This window comes from Cryptotermes secundus, unplaced genomic scaffold, assembly GCF_002891405.2.
Source record: "Cryptotermes secundus unplaced genomic scaffold, Csec_1.0 scaffold428, whole genome shotgun sequence".
NCBI lineage: Eukaryota > Metazoa > Arthropoda > Insecta > Blattodea > Kalotermitidae > Cryptotermes > Cryptotermes secundus.
Window position 1 is genome coordinate 802,113 of NW_019720711.1, and position 22,126 is coordinate 824,238.

Consider the following 22,126-nt stretch of genomic DNA (forward strand, 5'->3'; position numbering starts at 1 on the left):
CTAATACCTCTGGTAGATGGGGGAAGCATTATAGATACCTCTCAGCTAGTAGAGCCGGTCTCGTTGGCTGGGCGGGACTGATGGTAAGCACCAGTACCGGTAGGATATAGAGACTGGTAGAAATCATAGAGGGAAGCACAATGGACCAATACAGGTCTCAGTACATGGGGAAACCCACCCTCTCCAATAACTAACTGAGTATTAGGAATGAAGTGGGCGTGAACTATTTCATTGTAATATCACTACATTCCTCATTCTTGCAGATAAAAACTTGTATTTGAGCTCAACGACCGGGCTTATTATGTAGACAGCTTCTAACAACAAAGACCTAGAAATGACGTAACATGTCCAATTCTACATTGTAACACTGGAACTTTAGAATTAATTTGTTGTATATATTTCTTAACCTCCAATGGACACCCTACTGTTGCGTATTCGTTGTTGTGATATGTGTTTACCGGCCTGTTACGTAGCACTGGACGCCGTTCTCTTGTTGATTGCTCATTGGTTGAAACATGTTTAAGTATTTGTCACCTAGAAACGACCCAATCTATCACAGTACATATATATATATATATATATATATATATATACATATAAGTGGTATATGCACTGTATTTGTGTGTGTGGTTTGTATTCTTCAGCCGGTCTCTGTATCAGACAAAGGTGAGTGATCTGCTTTCCGCTTCGTCAATTCACTTCCGGGGAAGTGAATCCCCCGTACCTATTGAGAAGACTACTGGCTGGCTGTAGAGGCCCCAGATTCCTTTTTCAAGCGTCCTCATGATAGGTTTATCAGTCCATGTTATCTTCCACCACCTGTCTCCGTCCGTTCTATCATTAATCACTTCTTTCCAGCAGCAATTTAAACTCCTCAACTAAAACGACACGGGGAATGCGTCCAGATATCTGGCATGAGAAGAAACGACGTAAGTTGGACATCTTGAGAGTCAAGCAAAGGACAAGACATTCTCCTCTCTTCTTGTTTGTCAGTTACTGAACAATGCAGGAGTTGAGAAGGCGGTCACTCACGGCGGCTGTCACAATTCTCCAGACTTGAACGCCCATTCCTTTCCGTTGCGAGGTTCCTTTTATTCTTTGCTTTACCTCAGCCATTACCGCCTCTGACGGAATCTCCTAGTGGGCGCTAATGGAACCTCGTCTCTTTAGGGTACAGTCTGTGAAGGGAAACTGTTGCCTCCTATGTAGCTTTTCTTGGAGTGGGGTAAGACTGAGTCCATTTCGGCCACTAACCAACTCCGGACGATAGATCGGGAGTATGGTGGAATGAAAATTGGCAAGGGAAACCGAAGTACTCAGAGGAAACCTTCCCCAGTGCCACTTTGTCAACAAGAAATTCCACGTAACCTGACGTGGGCTAGAACCCGGTCTGCTGAGGTGGGAATCGGGCGAGTAACCTCACGGTCCTCTGCCTCCTACATAGTACATTCTCGAATCTGTGAGTATAGTCTCTCTCTCTCTCTCCTCTTGCTCTCACTTTGGAGCACAGGGCTGATTTCTCAGTTTCATGATCGTTTTTACAGACGGTAGGACTCCTTGGACGGGTGATCAGCTCGTCGCAAGGCGTGAGTATAGTCGATTATCTTAAATTTACCGATTCGGGATACCTTAATTAGGAACGAGATTAGCTACAGGCGATATGGTCATGGTTCTGTTCTTTAACAAGAAGAGGAATTTTTCTTTGCAATGGCGTCCACACTGACCCGGAGGACTCCCCTGTGCAACGGGTACTGAGGGCCTATTTCTCTATGCAATGCGGCCTAATTGTGCAGGTGACAATTCACCGAAATGACGTGATAATAATACATAAAGGTAATTTTATTTTCCTTTATGATTTTGGCTTCAAAATCGATGGTGTAACTCCCGCTTGGAGTAATTCTTATTTTCTGGCTCATCAGCTTATAACTTCACGATTTCTTCAGTCATCTCTCTTCGCTGTCTCCAGTCTACATGTTCCCCCAAATTCACTATGTGGCAGCAATTTCTTCATCACTGAATGCTTGTCATGACAAGCATAAAATCACTATCCCACAGAAACACGTGACTCTGGAGTGCGAAGGAAGAGAATTAAAGAAGAGTTCAATTAGCCTTGAAACGAAACTTGGCCAAATTCTTGTTACGGAAGAAGACGAAGAAATTTCTACAATATTTTTCTAACGGATATAAGTGCTTATTCTCTAAATAATCGCGCACGGGCCCTGAAGTTTTCTTTTCTGCCCTTATTTTTTCTTTCACCTCTTAAAGGTTAGTAATTAAAATAATATTTTTGAACAACTGATAACATCGGTAAATTTTGGCATGTTGGATCACGTGAACCGATGTTGTACGTAAGAGAGTCGTTGAGACAGTGTATATTCTCTGGGTACATTAAAGAAATGCTTCGTTTGTTTGCTAAGAACGTAGGGAAACCTTTCCACTAAACTTTCAGAAGTTCGTAGATGTACAGACCTCTCTTATAATGTTTGAGACTGGACATGTTTTACAATCAGTTGTAAATTAGAGATCTTTAGCCAGTAAAATTTTTAAGTCGCCAAGTGCCAGTGATAACTGAGTGCTTATGTAGAGAATTATTGGAAGTCTGCTGTTTTCAAATCTTCGGCCTCCTTAATAGACCCAGAAGGACAGTCTGCTCTATTGACTCCTTTTTTACGAAAAAAAAAGATGTGGTAGGGAGCAAAAATAACTCAGTCGATATAGAGAAGGGCCACGGACTGGAGGGCCGGAAATCGATTACCCGCAAGGACAAGAGATTTTTCTACTCTACTGCATCTAGACGGGTTTTGGTGTCCACTTATTCTCTTTTCCAATGGGTACAGGTGCTTTTTCTCCCTGGGGTAAGGCAACTGGAGCGTGAAGCTGTTCACTCACCTCCATCTACTGCCAAAGTCAAGTAAAGGGGAGCTATATTTCCACTCCCCATGTCTTCATTGCATAATGCTTAAATAATTAAGCACAGAGACAATTCTACATTTTACTATTCCTCCTTTTTAAAATATAAAAAGATATTTATATGTTTACCAACTTATAGATGTAAATGTGAGATTGGAACTAGCTTAGCCAAATCCATGGCAGGAGAAAACTAGTTATCATACTCTTATATATTTGATATGAACAGCGTGCCACAGGGATTTAATAAATTCAGTACCCCTAATTTCGTTTTAAGTTTTGATATCTGCGACTAGGGTTACTCTGTGTGTTGCACGAAAGCTTTATTGAGAAAGAGTAATATGAAAATTATGTGTTCGCTCATTTGCTTCATAAAATTAAAGGCAAAATTTTTCCTGTGTTTAATTAAGCATCAAAACATCAAGATATATCGGAGAGAGGAGGCATATATACACCATTCTCGGATGGATATGTGTAGTCAGTTTAAAGCCCCGGCAGCTCTACCCCTTGTCCACTAAATGGGTTCTCGTTGGTTCCCAAAATTCGATGTGGACGTTACGGAAAAGAGAAAAATATTTTCCCCCGATGGAAAATCCAGCTCCTATTTTCTCTTTGTCCTTCCATCTGTTTCATATAGGAAAATAAGGAAAATAACGAATTTATTTCGAGAAATTCGGTGTTGGACATCGGTACTTACCGGTATTGGGACAACTGAATTGCTGGTTTGTATCTTTCAACATGAAGCAAACTTAAAATTCGAATTTATGTTTATAAATTTTCAAATGAATATTTCTGCACGTGACATGGAATGCATGACCCATATCTGTTACGTTTGCATGAAATTTATTTTTGAATGTGATGTGCCAGCGTAGTTGGTTGAGGCACTATGCTATAAGCCGGAAGGTCGCGGATTTGATTCCCAACGACTTCATTGGATTTTTTCAATTGACCTAATATTTCCAGCCGTATTATTGTCATGGTGTCGACTCAGCCTCTAACAGAAATGAGTACCAGGAATTTTTCTGAGGGGTAATGGGCGGCCGGCGCGTGGGGCTGACAACTTCACCGCCCTCTGTGAGTCGATTGTCTAGAAAATGTGGGAGCCTCGACGTCTCACAAACCTGTGGTCCTCCACGGTCTGTTACAGAGCAACTTTGCCTTCACCTTTTATGTGGTGTAAGGTATATTTAACGAAATACAAATTCATTGATTTATTTGTATTCGTTATATAAAGACGCCCACAATAACTCGGAATATAGCGTCGCGTGGCTGTTACTTAGTTAATAATGAATTTAAACAGTCGTGAATTAGAACGTCCATGACCAAATTTAATGTACTATAGCGTCACCTGCCAGGAGTGGTGAAGAAAATCACGAAAGGTCACAGTAAGGACACCATGTCTGTATTTTTAAATTTAAACTCTGGACGTCTCGAATATAGAGCAGAATTTGCTAGAAGCTTAATCACAAACATTGTCTTGTTTGTAGTGATCACTTTACGAAAAAGTAGCTCTGAATGGGCGAAAATATAAATGAAGACAATTGACGAACTTACTATCAAGTAGAAAAGTGATTGAATGTATCACAAATTTCTTCCAACAAAGCATCTCTTTCTGAGTTTCAGTTTCTGTAGTACTACTTGTGCAAATATAGACAGTGAACATTGTAATAAAATGAGAGATTCTAAGTTAGCTGTAAGAACAAAGCGTTACATCTGATATGCATTGTTGTGTTCATTCACTGACTATTTGTTTTGGGCAGAATCTTTACTGATCATGTCTCACAGAGTTTGAGGAATAAGAAAACCACCTTGAGGACAAAGAGGAGGTTGGATACAATAGAAGCTCCTACTCATTATAACAAGAACGATGGATAAATTCTTCTCAACTTATCGACTACTTATGAAAACACGTCTTTGTTATTAATTAATATAATTAAGTAAATGTAAGGTAAATTTTTCTGTAGTTAATTGATTAAGCACTAGACTTTAAGATGTGTGGCTAAGTCGAATTACAGCTCCACTATTCTTGACCTCGACACTAGATGGAGTTGAGTAATTATCTTCACTCCCCGGCCTATTTGCCTCCATGGAGAACACCCCCGATGCTCGTTAAGTAAGAGACTGAAAGAGTTTTTTTTTATACTTTGCTTGTTTTAAAATAAATATGTAATCATTTCCAAAAGATTTTCGGATGCAAGGACTTCTCATAGTGCTGCTATTTGCTTCCAGATGGCAGTGCTGTCGAAGAGAACACCTCGAAGACACTGACTAAACACTGAGTGATCTGTAACATATCTGTTTGATTCTAGTACTTTCATTTCTGTTTTATTTGCATGTTGCTCTCGGATTATATTCGTGTAGACAACGAAGATACAAGGTTTGAATGTTTCCACAACCAACAATATTATCACTAGCTTCAGATCAGGAAAATAATGAATGTAGGTCCTCTCCCAACCGCCTTCCTGACACCTCAGTCCCTTGTGTGCCCTTTCTCGTATAGACTAATAGTCACTTTTATTTCAGTTCTCTTTTCTTTCTTGTAACCTTGTGGTACTTACGTCTGTTATAATTTTCCCCGGCCTCAATTACAGCAACTCTCGACTGACTGACTGACTGACTGACTGAACTTACTGACTCCACACCACTGACTGACTGACTGACTGACTGACTGAACTTAGCGACTCCATACCACTGGATGACTGACTGAATTTACTGACTCCACACCACTGACTGACTGACTGAAATTACTGACTCCACACCACTGAATAACGGACTGAACTTACTGAAATTACTGACTATACATGACTGACTGACTGAACTTACTGACTCCACACCACTGACTAAATTTCACATAGTCACAGTCACAATTACTTTACTACTGGAGGATTGCTACCAATCCGTTCGTCTTGGCCCCAAGCCCCTTGAAGTTCGACCAGAGATTCTTTTTGTAACTCACCCCTTACTGTCATAGTCCTTAACTAACATCCTCTGTAAAAAGAAGATGTGTTTGTCTCTTATGAATATGCCTTGTCAAGTGTACGTATCTCACATGTAACATATTATTGAAAATTATTCCTTTTGCATTATATACAAATTCTATGCCAGTACAGGCTTTGCAAAGCAGATCGTGCCTATCTTACTTACCTTATGCTTCAGCGGCAGCTTAGTCACTTGTTCGACTGTAAGTTTGACAGATGCCAAGATTAAGCTTCTTATATTCTCTAAGTGTGGCTTCTCCTAGTCGTATGCTCCTAACATGTTCATTTTCATGATTCTGCATGACTTCTGTGTATTTTATAATTTTCACTAACTGTCCCGCTTATAACATCTCCGCACGGACTGTGCAGAAAACACCATTTCTCTGTTGCTACTCAACTGTTGTGTTCAAGTCTGTTGTGATGCCGCCGTAATTGCTACTCAGCCATTGCTTAGGAAAGAACCGTTGTTTACGGAGGCGTTGTTTAGCAACTGTTGCTGTATAACTGCTTATCTTGCTGTTGTTGTTCAGAAATGGGACTATATGTCACTGTATGCATATTATAGAAGAATTAACCTTAAAATAGTTTTGTGTGTATTTAAAATAAATTCTGAGGAGAAATAATTCCTCACTTCTTCTTTTACACGACAGGGATTACATAGGAATCGACATATCAAACAATTCTTCCTTGTGGCGGGGAAGTTTTTGCCGAGCTGTTGCCGAGCAACGATAGGAGGGATATACTTTACCAAGACTTCAACTAGCAGCGATTGGAGGGATGTACATGCAGACACACAGACAGATGACAGAGATTTATGAAGTAAGCCGTGGAGGTGAAATCAGTTGCCATGTTATACGTACCAAGTTTCATAAAGATTGGTTCAGGCATTCAAAATTTAATTGAGGTTGTTCACAGAGACACAAACACACAGACACACAAACACCATGGAGATCGCTTAAGACTACTTTTAGAAAGTATGTTAAGTACGTTTACTTACATATAAAGTATACTTTTCTATACATTTGTCTGAGCACCCTATGCAGCTCCAGTGAATGTTATTTGTCCTGCTTTTTGGTGGGGTTTTGTGCTACGGGCACCAAACACTTGATAATCCGTACTCAAAGTCCAAGTCACATTGCGACTGACGGTCAGTCAGTCAGACAGTCTTGGTGTCGAGCCCCTTCTGGGGCTCATGACCATATATTTATTGCTGTTTGACACTTACAGTCTTGTTTTCGTGGGGCGCCCTCTCTGACGAGAGGATGGGTCTGTATTTTGTATATGCTGGTGGTCCTTGCCAGCGCAGTCTTTTTCGGGTCCGAGTCCCTTGGGATTTGCGACCATATTTTAGTGTCTCAGATCTGAGACTTCCTTTTTCGACGCCTCCTACGACTCGCAGTTTCACGGTTGAGGTATTCGACCCCGCCTCCCCACGGGTAGTGATCCATATTATTGATTCATATATATCAATAAGTAAACGGCTCAAGATGTCTCTTATAGAGAAACAGAAACATGCAGAAACTCCTGATGAGTAGGAAACCCCGAGGAATGACCTGCATATTATAAAGGAAGTTATTAAAAGACAGATAATTCATTCTCACACTTACAGTTGTTTGGGACGAGAGTTGCGAAGTTCGAAGACAATGGAACAACTTCCGTAAGATTGCGTTCTTGAAATATGTCGACGGCGTTTACATGGTACTAAGCCCATTTCAACTCCATTAGTGAGCGCTCTTTCCACTGCAAACAAATGAATGAAGTGTCTGGTGTGTTATAACATTTCCTATGAAAGTAGCAGACTGTTCCAACATGTCCCTGTTGCGAACAATGTCGAAACGATAGATCGATTACTCTGACCCGGAGACAGGAAGCTACTTCGATGGTACACTGCTGTGGTAGAGATAAAAAGAAATCTTGAGGGTTTAGTTTCCCTTTTGTGGCGTAACTCAACATGGCTTGCGGGTAGCTCCAACTTACCTCTAAGTATATCCCCTTCCCTGCTAATCAAAGTTCTTGTACTTCGAAACTTTTTATAAGAGTCAGTATCAAGCGAATGGCTTCCCTTTGTCATCTACTGGTGGGTTTACGTGTACTTTCTCCTCTCTGCCTACAGTGGACTTGGGAAGGATGTGACGTCACATTTTGTGGACCCGTGGAGAAACTTCCGTATGTTCTGCTAGACGATTTATAGGGCAGTGACCTTACAGTTTCTCTGATTATTTGGGTATATAGGTATTGATCCATAACACAGTGAATACTATCCTGAGGTCCTTGGCTTCGTATAATTATAATGTATTGTCCTACTACTATGTAGTTTTGCTTTACATTCAAGCAAAGCACTCCTAGAAATGAATGTGGTATATAAAGCTAACCTTCAAGATACACCGATGATGTAAATTCTGCATTTGAACAACCTAAGTTAAATCTGATCTATTTTTATTCAAGTGTTAACTTTTTTCACACATTTATTGTATATAACCTGCAAAACCTGAAATAAATGTTGTGACAGATTCAGCCGTTTCTAGGAGACGAATACGTAAACATGTTCAAACCAACTAGCATCCAACAATAGAAGGGTGTCCGGTGCTAGGTAACAGACCGGTAAACGTATATCACAACAACGAATGCGCAACAATAAGGCGTCCATTACTTGACAATACACGGGTGGACACGCCTGACAGAAATACATGATATCCGTTGCTGAGCAGCTATGTGTTTTCTGTGGACAGTCCGTGCCGAGCCTATATAGGGAACAGCGAAGACTGTTCGAGGGGATTCGAGAGGAAGACGTCGTTCAAAGCAGCTCAGCAGTTGAGTTGATGGGAGGTTAAGGCAATTGAGAGACATGTGACTCCTACACGGTTCAAGTGAATATTATGAGAGTAGCGAAGATAATGGACGGACAGACAGACAGAATACAACAAGAGAGTCCCGGATGTTACGAACAAAGTTTAGTATTGTATTGTGAAGACTTTACTTTATGTGATACTTTTGCGGTAATTATTTAAGTACTGGTTCGAGAATGAGTTTTGCCCAGTGGAGTAACTCATATATTCGTGTTTCTTTATTTTCACTTAGGTACCATTTTATTTCAAAAGCTGATTCAGGAGGAATCGGGGAATGCTTCCTACCATTCAGACCAGAACCTTTTGTCTTCTCGTCTGCTGTCAAAAAACACAAATTAGAATATACAAAACTATACTTTTGCCTGTGGTTCTGTATGAGTGTAAAACTTTGTCTCTGACATTAAGGGAGGAACATAGACTGAGGGCGTTTGAGAATAGGGTGTTGAGAGAATATTTGGACCGAAGAGAGATGAAGTGACAGGAGGTTGGAGAAAACTGCATAATGAGGAGTTTCATAACTTGTACTCTTCTCCAAGTATAATTAGAATGGTCAAGTTAAGGAGGATGAGATGGGCAGGGAATGTAGCGCGAATGGGGAGAAGGGGAATAGATATAAGATATTGGTGGGAAAGCCAGAAGGAAAGAGACCACTGGGAAGACAAAGACGTAGACGGGTGGGCAATATTAAAATGTATCTTAGAGAGGTAGAATGAAATTGTATAGACTGGATTGATCTGGCTCAGGATAGGGACCAGTGGAGGGCTCTTGTGAGCACAGTAATGAACTTTCGGGTTCTATAAAATGCTGGCAAATTCTTGAGGAGATGCAGAATTGGCGGCTTCTCAAGAAGGGCTCAGCTCCATGAGTAAGTAAGTAGGGTATCGTTTTAATTCTTGTGTTGGGGTTGTACTGAGGTCTTTCCGGTAGAATTAGGACTGTGAATATTTACATTATATGTGTAGATCTGTAGTGTCTAGTGGGTTTACTGTCACTGCATTTGTGGGGATTTCTAATTTTCTAAAGTAATTGCTATTCCACTTTTCTATTTCACTGAATACTGCGTTCATTTTCAGATCTTCATCGATCCTGTGGTTGTTTGTGCACCTAGGAAGTGTTAAGTTTTGAATTATATTCCACAATTTCTCGAGACACCTCAAAATCAATACGTCCATTATCTAACGAGAACGAAGTTAAGCTCTCTTTTCAAGTTTGTTCCTTAGAAAGGCACAGAGGGAACTCCAGAGTAGTAAAGCATTTCCTTTATCCTTGTTTTATATAAGTCTGTTTTGAAGCGCGAATTATAATTCTGAACGTACAATGTCTTATCGCATATCCATTTATTGAAATACACTAATTCAGGATTATGGGCTAGAAGGTCTTCCATTGTTAACTCGTTTAGTTTGTATAATATAAAATAGTGGTACATAATTTAGCTGGAAATTTTCGCCCCTAATTAAACAATTTAATTTCGTATTAATTAGTGGACATCTTCATGCAACAGTTGGACCTGCGTGAGGGACTGACAAGAAAGTACATTTCTTTATAAGATATTAGTTCAACTGAGCTATAACGAAGTTAGAACCACTATTTGTAGTAAAAAGCGGATCTCTAAACTTTAGAATATAAATGTGTTAGTACCACTTTCATGTGATATAATTTTACAAAGACTACAGAACAGCGCAGATAAAAAAAAACACTTAAGAGAAAATAACAGTGTTCAATTTGGCAGAAAGCATATAAGAATCTTATTAAATAGTTCAGTCATTGAAATATTCGAATATCCTTCAGGTATCATCATCATCATCATCATCATCATCAGTAATCTGTCAAGACGACAGGTCCACAGTCCCTTCCGAAACAATTCCTCCATTTAATGCGATCTAGAGCTTTCTCCTTCAAATGACAGTATCCTCTTCTGTCCCCAAGGTCATCCAGCATCTTCTTACGTCTTCTTCCTCGTCTTCTTGTCACTTCTATCCGCCCCTCTATCTTTCCTTCGATAACTTCTTTTAGAAGGCAGTTTCTGCGTAAAACATGACCAATCCAATTAGCCTTCCGTTTTCTTATTTCGTGTAGGATATTCCTCTGCTCACTGACTCTAATTAACACTTCTTCATTTCTCACATAATACCTTCGGGTATAGCAAAAAATAAATAATTTTCTCAAAACAGGAACAACAATGACGACTCTAACAGTGTAGGTAGCTATACATTAATATTGTATCATGTAGATCTGTTTTTAAATAATTACTCCATAAACAATGACCGTTGCTAGGTAATGGCCATAAGCAGTAACACAGGAATAATATTCTCTATGCGGTCCGAGTTATAACCTCGTGACACAATAATAGAAGAATTGTTTGGAAATGTGTTTTTTTGCAATCTGTGCCGAGATGTTTTAAATAGGACAATTATAGACTTCAGTTACTTGTGTGACAGTCGCCAGCCGGTAAGGACGTGAACACAGAAGCTGAGGAAGCTGCGATATTGGAAGCCGTTACCAGGCTACAAGCGTTGAAGATATAGCAGACTGAGAATCTTAGTGCGTACTGCATTGAATTGTAAAGTATGTAAATTAGTGATAGCACTATAGTTACATGTAGTTACGGTCTGTAAGTGTTTACTAAATACAATTACCAGTCTAAACCACATCTATAGCCTCTCATAATCATGACGGAGACACTAACCCGGAAAGTCTCGGGTATGATGAGGGAGACTAATCATTCGACCACAATATTCGCTGATATCTGCAAGGTGAATGAGTTGACTGAGTAATAAATGGATGAATTGACTTGCTTAAATTTATTTGCTGAATGTACAACATCCTGTGAAGGGGGAGTGTAACGTTCTGTCACTCCTTTACTGAGCCAATTACAGTACACTCTGAACTGAAATTCTCTCTGTAACTTCACAGTCTGTGGGTTCCATGAACTGCATGCACTAGACTGAATAGTGAGGCCAGTGCTTATTCAGTTCCATGTTTATTCTATCTAGGAACACCGTTTAACCTTACATAAATGCAGTCTCCCTGGAATGTCTATTTGGATTTTGTAATTAGGCCATAAACAGATCACAAATTGAAAACCCGCGTTTAGTAGCTACAGTAAATGCCTATAGTGTTGGACGACACCGAGTTGTCAAGCCAATAATAAATTTGTAAATCGATAGACATTTTTTCAAATCCCGCCGCATTTAACGAGTCTCCTAACACAGAGGTTCCCATGGGCCTCCCTTACCAAACCTGATGACAAACTGTATTCGAGAGGCAGCAACATCATCCGAATTTTGACCTCACGCAGGTTGCTGAAGTCGAAGATTCACTGAATACAGCAGGCCCGCGCCATAGCTCAAGCGGTTAGTCGCTGGCTTCCCACCGCGGTGACCCGGGTTCAATCCCGAGTCTGGCCAATTGGGATTTGTGGTGGACAAAGTTGCGCTGGGGTAGGTTTTCTCCGAGTACTTCGGTTTCCCCTGCCAATCTTCATTCCACTAATTGTTCCGCAATCACCCTCACCTATCATCTTGGGCTGGTACAATAGGCCAGAAGTGGCTGCAGTACAAGGGACTTAGGCCCACCCCACTAGCAATAAAAAAAGCGAGTAGAGTTTATGCGCATAAAACAGCATATACAAATACTTGTGCAAGTCTACAATACTGGGAAATTCTTACTTCTAAAACACCGATTACAGTACTAGTACAATAATAATGATATCCAGTAAGCCTATTCAATATAAAAGGGAATAAAATATATTCATTCACTCACTCACCAGATTTTCTTTTGAAGCCGTAAATTGTGAAGCTACTGAAGGACTTACGAGCATTTTATGGAACCCGAAGGTTCATTACCGTGTTCACAAGAGCAATTCACTGGTCCCTATCTTCAGCCAGATCAATCAAATCCATACCATCACATAATAACTCTCCAAGATTAATTTTAATAATACTCACCCACCTATGTTTTGGACTTCCCAGTGGTATCTTTCCTTCTGGCTTTCCCACAAATATCTTATATCTATTCCCCTTCTCCCCATTCGTGCTACATTCCCTGTCCATCGCATCCTCCTTAACTTGATTATTCTAATTATACTTGGAAAAGAGTACAAGTTATGAAACTTCTCATTATGCAGTTTCTCCAACCTCCTGTCACTTCATCACTCTTCGGTCCAAATATTCTCCTCAACACCCTCTTCTCAAACACCCTCAGTCTATGTTCCTCCCTTAATGTCAGAGGCCAAGTTAATTGCTTTAATACGTACTTTTAATCTTTATTAACACTGCAAACTCAAAGTTACTCTTTTAAGCTCGTCCTCGTTTCTGTATTGAAAATTAAGCAATATATGATTGAATTTGATGGCAAATGTTTAAATAGAAATTTTTCTACCTCTTTATAACGTTTGTCAAATGTACACATACGGTTTATATTCCAGTATTTAAGTGCCGCCTCATTCAGAGTTGCAATAGATGGAAGTCAATATTCGGAGATTCTCAAAGGTGAGTGAGTGCCTATTGTCCGACAGCTCATGTTCGTACTTGGAGAAACTCCTTTCCACATCTGCAGACACTATGGGAGTGTACTTGAAGTGTATCAAGTCACTAGCAGTAAGGTCTTCTTCAATACTGAAAGTGCTGAAGGACTCTCCTGTCAGAATTCGAGAAATGCTGCATAATGTTTCATAACCTGAGTTTTTATCCAGAACATGTTTCATTTTTTTGACAGCATTTTACCAAAGTCCCCTGACAGTTTCTCCAAATCAGTGGCTATTTTATCCACAAGAGCGAGCGAATCTTCTAGCGTTGCACCTTTCTCCTGTAAGCATTGGATTCCTTCTGTCAAGGAACTGAAATTTGCCTTTATGAAGGTCAGCTGTCCTTCCATTTAGATGCACGAGAACTGTTCCTGAGCAGCTTCAGTTGCACTCGCATCCTTTGTCTTCACTGAATCTACAGTGTCCTTCACTACCTGAAAATGATCGCAATAGTAAACTGCAGCATCGATCCACATTCCCCACCTTGTAATGACGGGTTCCGGGGGCAGTGGAACACCAGGAACCATACAATTAAAATGCATTTTACGAGCTGGAGCCTTGACGAAAATCTTCTTCGTCCTCGACACGAGATCATCCACTTTAGGAAATCTTGATCTCACTTCCTCCGTCACTCTATGCAGTGCATGAGCTAGGCAAGTAACGTGCACTAATTTCGTATAAAACGATTTTATTGACTTGCCTGCTTTTACAATATATGGGGTCGCATCTGTCACAAAAAGCAAGATGTCACCGTGTTGTATACCCTCTGGCCACAGTAGAAACATCGACCTGTCGAAGAGTTTACAAATTGTGGAATGATTAACGGATTCAAGCACCTCACTCATAAGCAGAAACACTTCACCTGGTCTGCCAATTTCCAAAGTTCGCTTCCGTATCGCAGGTCTCATCAATGGAAAAGAAATCGTCTTCCCGTGCACTTAATTCCTAATAATTTCCAGGATATTGATGTAGTACTTGGAAATATAGTTTTTCTTGAGGGTGGATTCATCCAGGATAGAACGACTACAATTCACTTCCAGAAAATTTTTCAATTTTTTCATTTTTCAAATCCCAAAACGGAATATTTGCGGACACCAGAACATCACAGAGAAGTGTCGAAAAATCCGATGACTTATTTCCAAATCATTTGCACTACTCGTATATGCTTGTTGCTGCCCATATTTTGTTGTACCGTAAAATATATTTCTGCCGCTACTTTTGTGTCACACATCTTACAGTATAAAATGTTACCGTCAGTTGAAAATATATCATCTCCAAATTCAGCTACAATCTGCTTTAAGTGATATGATTTAGATGGCTTTGTTTTAGGAATCGTGATAAAATGAATCACTCTAGTGCAGCACAGAACTGAACTTTTCACACTGAGAACCTTTCGTCAACTGCATCTTTGTCTGTACGGTCAAGGACGAGAAACTGAAGACAGACGGAGTTTTATTGAGCAACAATATGTCATGAAAAGCGAGGGATTCCGACTAGATATATTTGTAACTAAGCAAATGTTGCTTAGTTACAAATATATCTAGTCGGATTGCTGTCTTACCCTGCTGCCAGCTTAAAATGCTTTATGATATATAATTTCAGTACTTTCCGCAAAACGAACGGAAAGGACGGGACATTATTACAACTTATTATTGCATACTGTGGTAGCAGGTACTTGGGGTGCAGTTGCAGCTGCCTTTGTAGAGGCAGGAGAGAGAGAAATAACACTTTACTTGCATATTATTCACATTTCTGAAAACGTGTGAAGAAAAATTCCCTAAAATGGCTAAAATGAAAACAATACCCTTAAAAGTCTACAAATTTACCGCAAAATGACACAAAACCGAAAAGAATAACATCAAAACTTGAAAATGATGAGAAATGACAAATAATGACCTATAAATTTACATTTCTGTAACCAGCAGCTCATCTCCTGGGTCTACATATTTACGGGAATCTAATAGGATACAAGGAAGAAAAGATGATATGTCATCAAAATCCGGGCCCTGGTTATGATTAGTTATAGGTACGTTCCGGAAGTGTTCAATAAATACAATCACCAATCAAAATCCCGTTTGTAATCTCATACGTGACATATTTACATTACATTGTATTTGAGTAACTTAAATTTTATTAACTCCGATAAAACTTACAACTTTGGTGCCGGATTTTGATACCTTGGCCCTCCATTCCATCATCCAACTCAAATTATAATTCGTGTGACGTCAGACTCGTTTATTATAGTAACACATTAATGTTTTGATTACACATTTCTTATTGCTAATACTACACATTGTTAATAATCTACATTAATTTATAATTCAAGTTAATTTTTTTCGTAAATTTCTTTCCAACTTGTGCCAATATTTTATCACATACATTTTTTGTTTTCTGCACTTTGTCTTTATTCTTGCGCCCTACCATTCAAATACCTATTTCTGTATCCGTATTTCTAAAACTTTCGTCTAAATTCTATTCGAATATTTTCAATTTCAAGGTTAAGGACGTCCTTCTCTAGCTTTATGATCTCTTTCTCTTCCAATATACTTAACACTTCATAAATAAGAGCCTCTCTGTCTTTTCTGAGCTCGTTGCATTCCACTTTCATCTGGTTTAACTCATTTTCCAAAGCCGCAGCCTTCTTAGATTGCTCTCGAAGTTTTTGGACTTCAAGTTTCAGGTCGTCTTCGTCTCTCGTCATGGCCTCTTTCTCTTCTGATATGCGTGTGGTTTCATATATAAGAGCCTCTCTGTCTCTTCTGAGCTCGTTGCATTCCATCGTCATCTGGTTTAACTGCTCTTCCAATGATGCACTTCTCTTACACTGTCCTCCAAGTTTTTCTACTTTAAGGTTTAGGGCGTCTTCGTCTCTCGCCATGGCCTCTTTCTCTTCTGATATGCGTGTGGCTACATATATAAGAGCCTCTCTGTCTCTTCTAAGCTCATTGCATTCCATCGTCATCTGGTTTAACTGCTCTTCCAATGATGCACTTCTCTTACACTGTCCTCCAAGTTTTTCTACTTTAAGGTTTAAGGCGTCTTGGTCTCTCGCCATGGCCTCTTTCTCTTCTGATATGCGTGTGGCTACATATATAAGAGCCTCTCTGTCTCTTCTAAGCTCATTGCATTCCATCGTCATCTGGTTTAACTGCTCTTCCAATGATGCACTTCTCTTACACTGTCCTCCAAGTTTTTCTACTTTAAGGTTTAGGGCGTCTACGTCTCTCGTCATGGCCTCTTTCTCTTCTGATATGCGTGTGGCTTCATATATAGGAGCACTTCTGTCTTTTCTGAGTCTCTCTTGTTCCACTGCTATCAGGTTTAACTGCTCCTCCACTGGTGCGGTGTCCTTACGCTGTTCTCTAAGGATTTTGTCTTTAAGTGTCAAGATGTCTCTGAGGGGATATTTGTTTAACCAGTGAGACTTTGACTTTGTGAACAGTCTAACTCTCCCAGTAGCTGTCTTAGATATTCCCTTGAGATATTCTCTCAACTCGTACAATTCCCTCTGAATGGCTGGCGACAGTCCATCAGGGCTCTCTTTGGTCTTCAACATCTCCACGCCAGTCTCACCTTCATCTTCCTCGTTCTTTGTTTGTGAGCAGGAAGTTCTTGCGTTCCATACTTCGAGCTTGGTAAGTTTAGTCATAGCCTCTTTTTCTCTCCTTCGTTTGTTCTACCTGTAAATAATTTACATGATACATCAGTGGCCTATGATTGTTAACATTACCTCATATTTAGAAGCAGTCATTGGTCTGATGATAATCTAGGAGGTAGAAATGTACGAGTATGTAGCTTAGAAGAAAACGTATTGCAAATTATGTAACTGGTAAAGAGTCTACATCGAACCAATGCACAGTGAAAAACACAGAATATATTGTGGCGTACTGGCACTATGTAGAAACTGTTAAGCCACAGAGGCCTCGGGCACGCGCGCAACAGGAGAGTTGCGGATTGTATCGGCGCGTTGCTAGGCGACAACTCTGTGAACGCTTGGTAGAGCAACAGGAAGTGCGAGTGACGTCACTGCTTCCAATAATTTCTCTAGCATTGATTGTTTACGTGGTTCGTAACAATAGATCATTTTTTAATTAAGTCATTGCGTGTTGCTGTGTTTTTGCTTAGCAACGGATGGCGTCTCTTGTTAAGCTATTCCATCATGTTACAATATAGTCACATGTATTGGTGACTATAGACGGGGTATGGATTTATTGACAACTTACAGATCACACTTAACTATAATACTATCGCTAATCTCCATACTTTAAAAATCACTAGAGCGCAAGCCAAGATTTTCTGTCTGCTTTCACTAGTCTTTTTCGGTAACAGATCTTGACAATGGGGATTTTTCAGCTACTGTGCTCAAGTAGTTACTGTCCGGCAAATATCTAACAACTCAACTTGAGTCTTGAGTCTGAGTCTCATATTACGACCGACGGTAAGTCGGCCAGTCATTCTTGGAATAAAGCACTCATCTGGGGCTTACGACCAGAATTTATTACTGTCAGACAGATGCGGGCTTGATGATGTGGGGCGTTCTCTCTGACGAGAGGACGGTTCTGTCCTTTACAATTGCTGCTGGCCCTTGCCAGTGCAGTCATTCTCGGGTCTGAGTCTCGTGGGACTCCTGACCATATTTTGCTGTCTCAGATTCGAGACTTCCCTTTTCGTCGCCTCCNATAATTCCATTTTCGTCGCCTCCTACAACTCACACGGCCACGGTGGAGGTATTCGACCCTGCCTCCACACGGGGAATTCAACTAAAAGCAAAGTCACATTGCAACTGACGGTCAGTCAGTCAGTCAGTCAGTCAGTCATTCTTGGTGTTGAGCCCCATCTGGGGCTCATACCAGATATTTATTACTGTTTGATAGTTACGGTCCTGTTTTTGTGGGACGCCCTCTCTAACGAGAGGACCTGTCTGTCTTTTATCCGAGTCATTGTCTGCAGTTGTAAGTCATTTGTCATAANACTAGTTTCTAGGAAACGTATTGGTAAGCACATTTCCACCTACACGAATACACACGCAACAATAGAGGAACCCGTTTCTGTGCAACAGATGAGTAAATAAACAAACAACAGCATTCTTTGGAAATAGTGTTTTCTGTTGTGTCTGCTCAAAGTAATTATAATGAAGAGTTCAGTTGTATTGTCTTCAGAATTAAGTCGAGTTCCAGAGTTGCAGCAGAGAATTGAGAAGTCGGCAGTCGAAGGAGATTTAGAACAAAGGTAAGAAAGGAATTAGGCAGTGAAGAGAAGACTTCATATGTGATTTGAAGTTACAGTGAGACTCTTATAAATCCGTTGCCAGAATATGACTAGTGAAGACTGAGAACACTACTGAGTGTGTATCGGTGAACTGTAAAATGTGTGTAAGATTTGAGGTTTTCTCTGCGGTAACTATGAAGAAAGCATCCTTCTGGGATCTGGTACCGTATATATGTGGTGTTAACCGACGTTTCGGAGGGACATATCGCCTCCATCTTCAGGGTAGAAGGAAAAATATAGGAAATCCGCAGGCGAAGAAACCGTGAGAACCGGCAGAAGCAGACTGTAAAATGTGTTATTACCCGTAGTTCAGAGTGAATATACAAGGTGTCAATAAATCCAAACATCCAATCCGAAACCCGTCTATAAGTTAAGCAAGAACTCTCTAAGTTGTGACAGTATATTTGCTTACAGAATTACTGGGTTTATGGACATTTTCTCTCTTCTGGAATTCTAGGTAATAGAAAACACGACGTTTCGGAAACTGGATCTGTTTCCATCTTTAGGTGAGGAAGGAAGACAACTACTCAGTTGAGCCCCTAAGAAACAGCTAATCTCAATCACTGGAACAATTGATTGAGATAAGTCCCAAAGCTCAGTAATTCGTTGTCTGTTTTGCGATTGCTACTTATCAATGGGTATCTTCATGTTACAATATATATCATATTATAATGTTTAGGGAGAGAAAAGCTTCTCAAATGTACCACTCTCTCAGCTTACTTGCCTTCTTCCGATTGGATTTTAGGTTACTGGGCTGCCCGGTGGTCTGTTCTATTTGTAGGTCAACCTTCACACTTCTGGATCTTTATATTTTGCACGAGAAACTGTCTCACGTATACAATAAATTCAAGTAACTCGGTTCCTTTAAAAATTTCTGCTGCAACTTAAAATGGATTCGCGTACAGTCCCTTCCGTATCAAAGCAACGACTTGATAATAACAGTAAGAGGTAATAGTTTATTAGTTGCATAATTGTTGATTCGAATGTTGCGATTCAACGTCTTGTTTCAAAGTGCAGGATAGAAATAACAATGTAACATTATCCAGGAGACCACAGTAATAGTGTTAACCTCACAAGAAACAGAGTGAACCGACTCGAATAACAATAAAGCTTTAAAACCCGTTGTCTTGACTAAAGCTCTTTCTGGTTTCCTTCAGACTTTCCATGTAATTTTCCCGACAGTATTAAGATCAGGCACGAGTGTATCCTTCAATTTCATTCCCAAACTATCAATCATCTGTCATCTCGCCATTCCACACTCATACATTCTTGATAATGAAAACACCGTTAAACAGCAGAAGAAAAAATAACACACTCTAATTACGTAATAGTTGCGATTGTGAGTACGAACTAATTAACAATAGGCACTCAGCTTGACGCTGATTTTAAAATGTCTTTAAACTAAAGTACAAAAGGCAGTTAATTTCCTTTATAATATTTCGTATGCATGTGTGCTGTTATAAGGAAAGAAATGGATGCCTTTAACAAAAATCAACTTTAATCACTATATATATTGTCACGCGTTGGGTGAAATTGTGGTCAAAGGAATTTAGGTGATTAATTTTTCCCAGGACTTTTCTTTCAGTACATATTATTGTGTTATGTAAACCCATTGCTAAGTATCGAGAGCGAAATAAGAAATGTAAACAGTCGTTGCTAAGTAATAGCTATGTAAACAACGGTCGTTGCTAAGCAATGGCTGAGTAGCCATCATATGGGCACCCCAAAAACACGAACGCAACAATTATACAGCAACAGAACAAAGGTGTTTTCTGCGAGATCCGTATCAAGATGTTTTAAGCAGGACAAGTTAGGAGCTGGAGAGAGTTGGTTGAGGAGTCAGAAAACTGCTGGATTTCAGTTGTTGAGAGCCGTTGCTGCTGGAAGATGGTAGATGAGGTTGGAGACTGTTCGGGGACACGGAGGATGGGGAACTTCCGCCTTTGGAACCCACAACCATAAAATGGACAGTGACGATTTTAATAGACTAAGAAGACCTAGTGTGTCCTGTAGTGATTTCCGAACTGTGTAAATCAGTGAATGCATAATTCTTAGAAGTTATAAATAAGCGTTCTATAAATTCGATTACCAATCCAAACACCATCTACAGACACTCTGAGATTTGATATTAAGGTTAAATTTCACTGGTTATGCGTCACTCTATGAAACGTGTGGCAGAGTTATAACACTCTTAACTTAGTCATTGGATAGAGGTGACTGATACGCTTCACGCTCTGGCTGTTTTACCTCCGGGGCAAAGAGTTCCCTATAGCTGTTAGAGAGATAGGCAAGAGCTGATGTGCCCCTATGTGGGAGAGAAATCTCTTGCCTGTAATCGAACCCCGATTCATCCATCGCCCAGCCAGAAGCCTAGTCACTATACCGACTGAGCCCTTATGACTCCTATCACACTGATAAACCCTGCGGAATAATACAGCAGCATCGGTCTCTGAGGAACCTGTTCCTCGATTTCTCCTGCGGAACTAGAAGGTCGTTCTTACGTCCATTGTAAATAGGACTATAATCTGTTTCTACGCGTATAATAGCCTGTGGCTGCTACAAGCGTGTTTTGGGACTTTCTGACGTTCTTTTGTTGGTTTGCACTCGTCCTTTAGCGTCTTCATTCAAGGTTCTAGTGTTCAGTGCTCCATGCACTGTTTTATTAGCTGTAAATTGGCAATCCAACTGGCTGGCATCCATAATTATAGGCCGTGGGCTATTGGGAAATGCCCCATTCTGGTTCATGTGTGTTTGGCTAATAGGGAAGGAGGCTGCATATGGCCAATTTTCTCAGTTTTATGAAGACACTGAGATCATGGAGTAGCTTCATGAAGCCTGTGTTTCCAAACTGAGATATTTGTAATGATTTACTACTCTCGTTGTGTTCTCATTGTTGCTCCAGTATCGAAAATATTGTCTTCCAGACCGACTTAGTCGCGCCATAACTCAAGCGGTTAGTCGCTGGCCTCCCACCGCTGCGGCCCGGGTTCGATTGCTGGTCTGCTCATGTGGGATTTGTGGTGGAAAAGTGGCGCTGGGGCGGGTTTTCTAAGAGTACTTCCGTTTCCCTTACCAATTTTCTTTCCCCCAAATTCTCCATCATCATAATCACCCGGGGCAGGCTACAATAGGCCAATCAGTGGCCCCCATGCCGAGTGGACCCAGTTGGACTCCACCCCCCCCACTAAGAGAATTTTTAGCCTGTTACATTTTTCTATCGATGTTGTGCAGTGTACCATAGCTTCTCGGATAATTCTGCTGGCACTTCGTTCTAAAATACAACGACCAAACTCCTGAAGTATACCTAGCTTGTAATATATTCTGTAACAGTTGAATGCTCCGAATATACATATGGTGCTCCATAGTCCGTTCTTGACCTTCAAACCGTGTCTACATTACAGAGAGCTTCACATTCCTAGGTATCCTGTAGATTTTAGGAATTATCAGACTCAAGAGTACCTTTAACAGGCCAGGGATTCCTGAATGTGTTCCCTGGAGGAATTTAAAATTAACAGGCTAAAACACTATTGATGTATATACATAATGTCTCATTATTGCCTACCATGTACTACAGGACGGTGCCAGGACAACAAAATGAATAT

General features: G+C 40.3%; 2 protein-coding genes across 2 annotated transcripts in view; one reads left to right on the plus strand and one right to left on the minus strand.

The window, feature by feature from the left end:
* Window positions 1–22,126, plus strand: part of LOC111871835 (neuroligin-4, X-linked) — a 756,550-nt gene that overhangs the window by 200,111 nt on the left and 534,313 nt on the right. The window lies entirely within an intron of this gene.
* Window positions 15,709–16,905, minus strand: LOC111871745 (filamin-A-interacting protein 1-like). The gene has a single exon (XM_023865051.1). It carries the CDS (start codon window positions 16,903–16,905, stop codon window positions 15,709–15,711), a length of 1,197 nt encoding a protein of 398 aa, XP_023720819.1.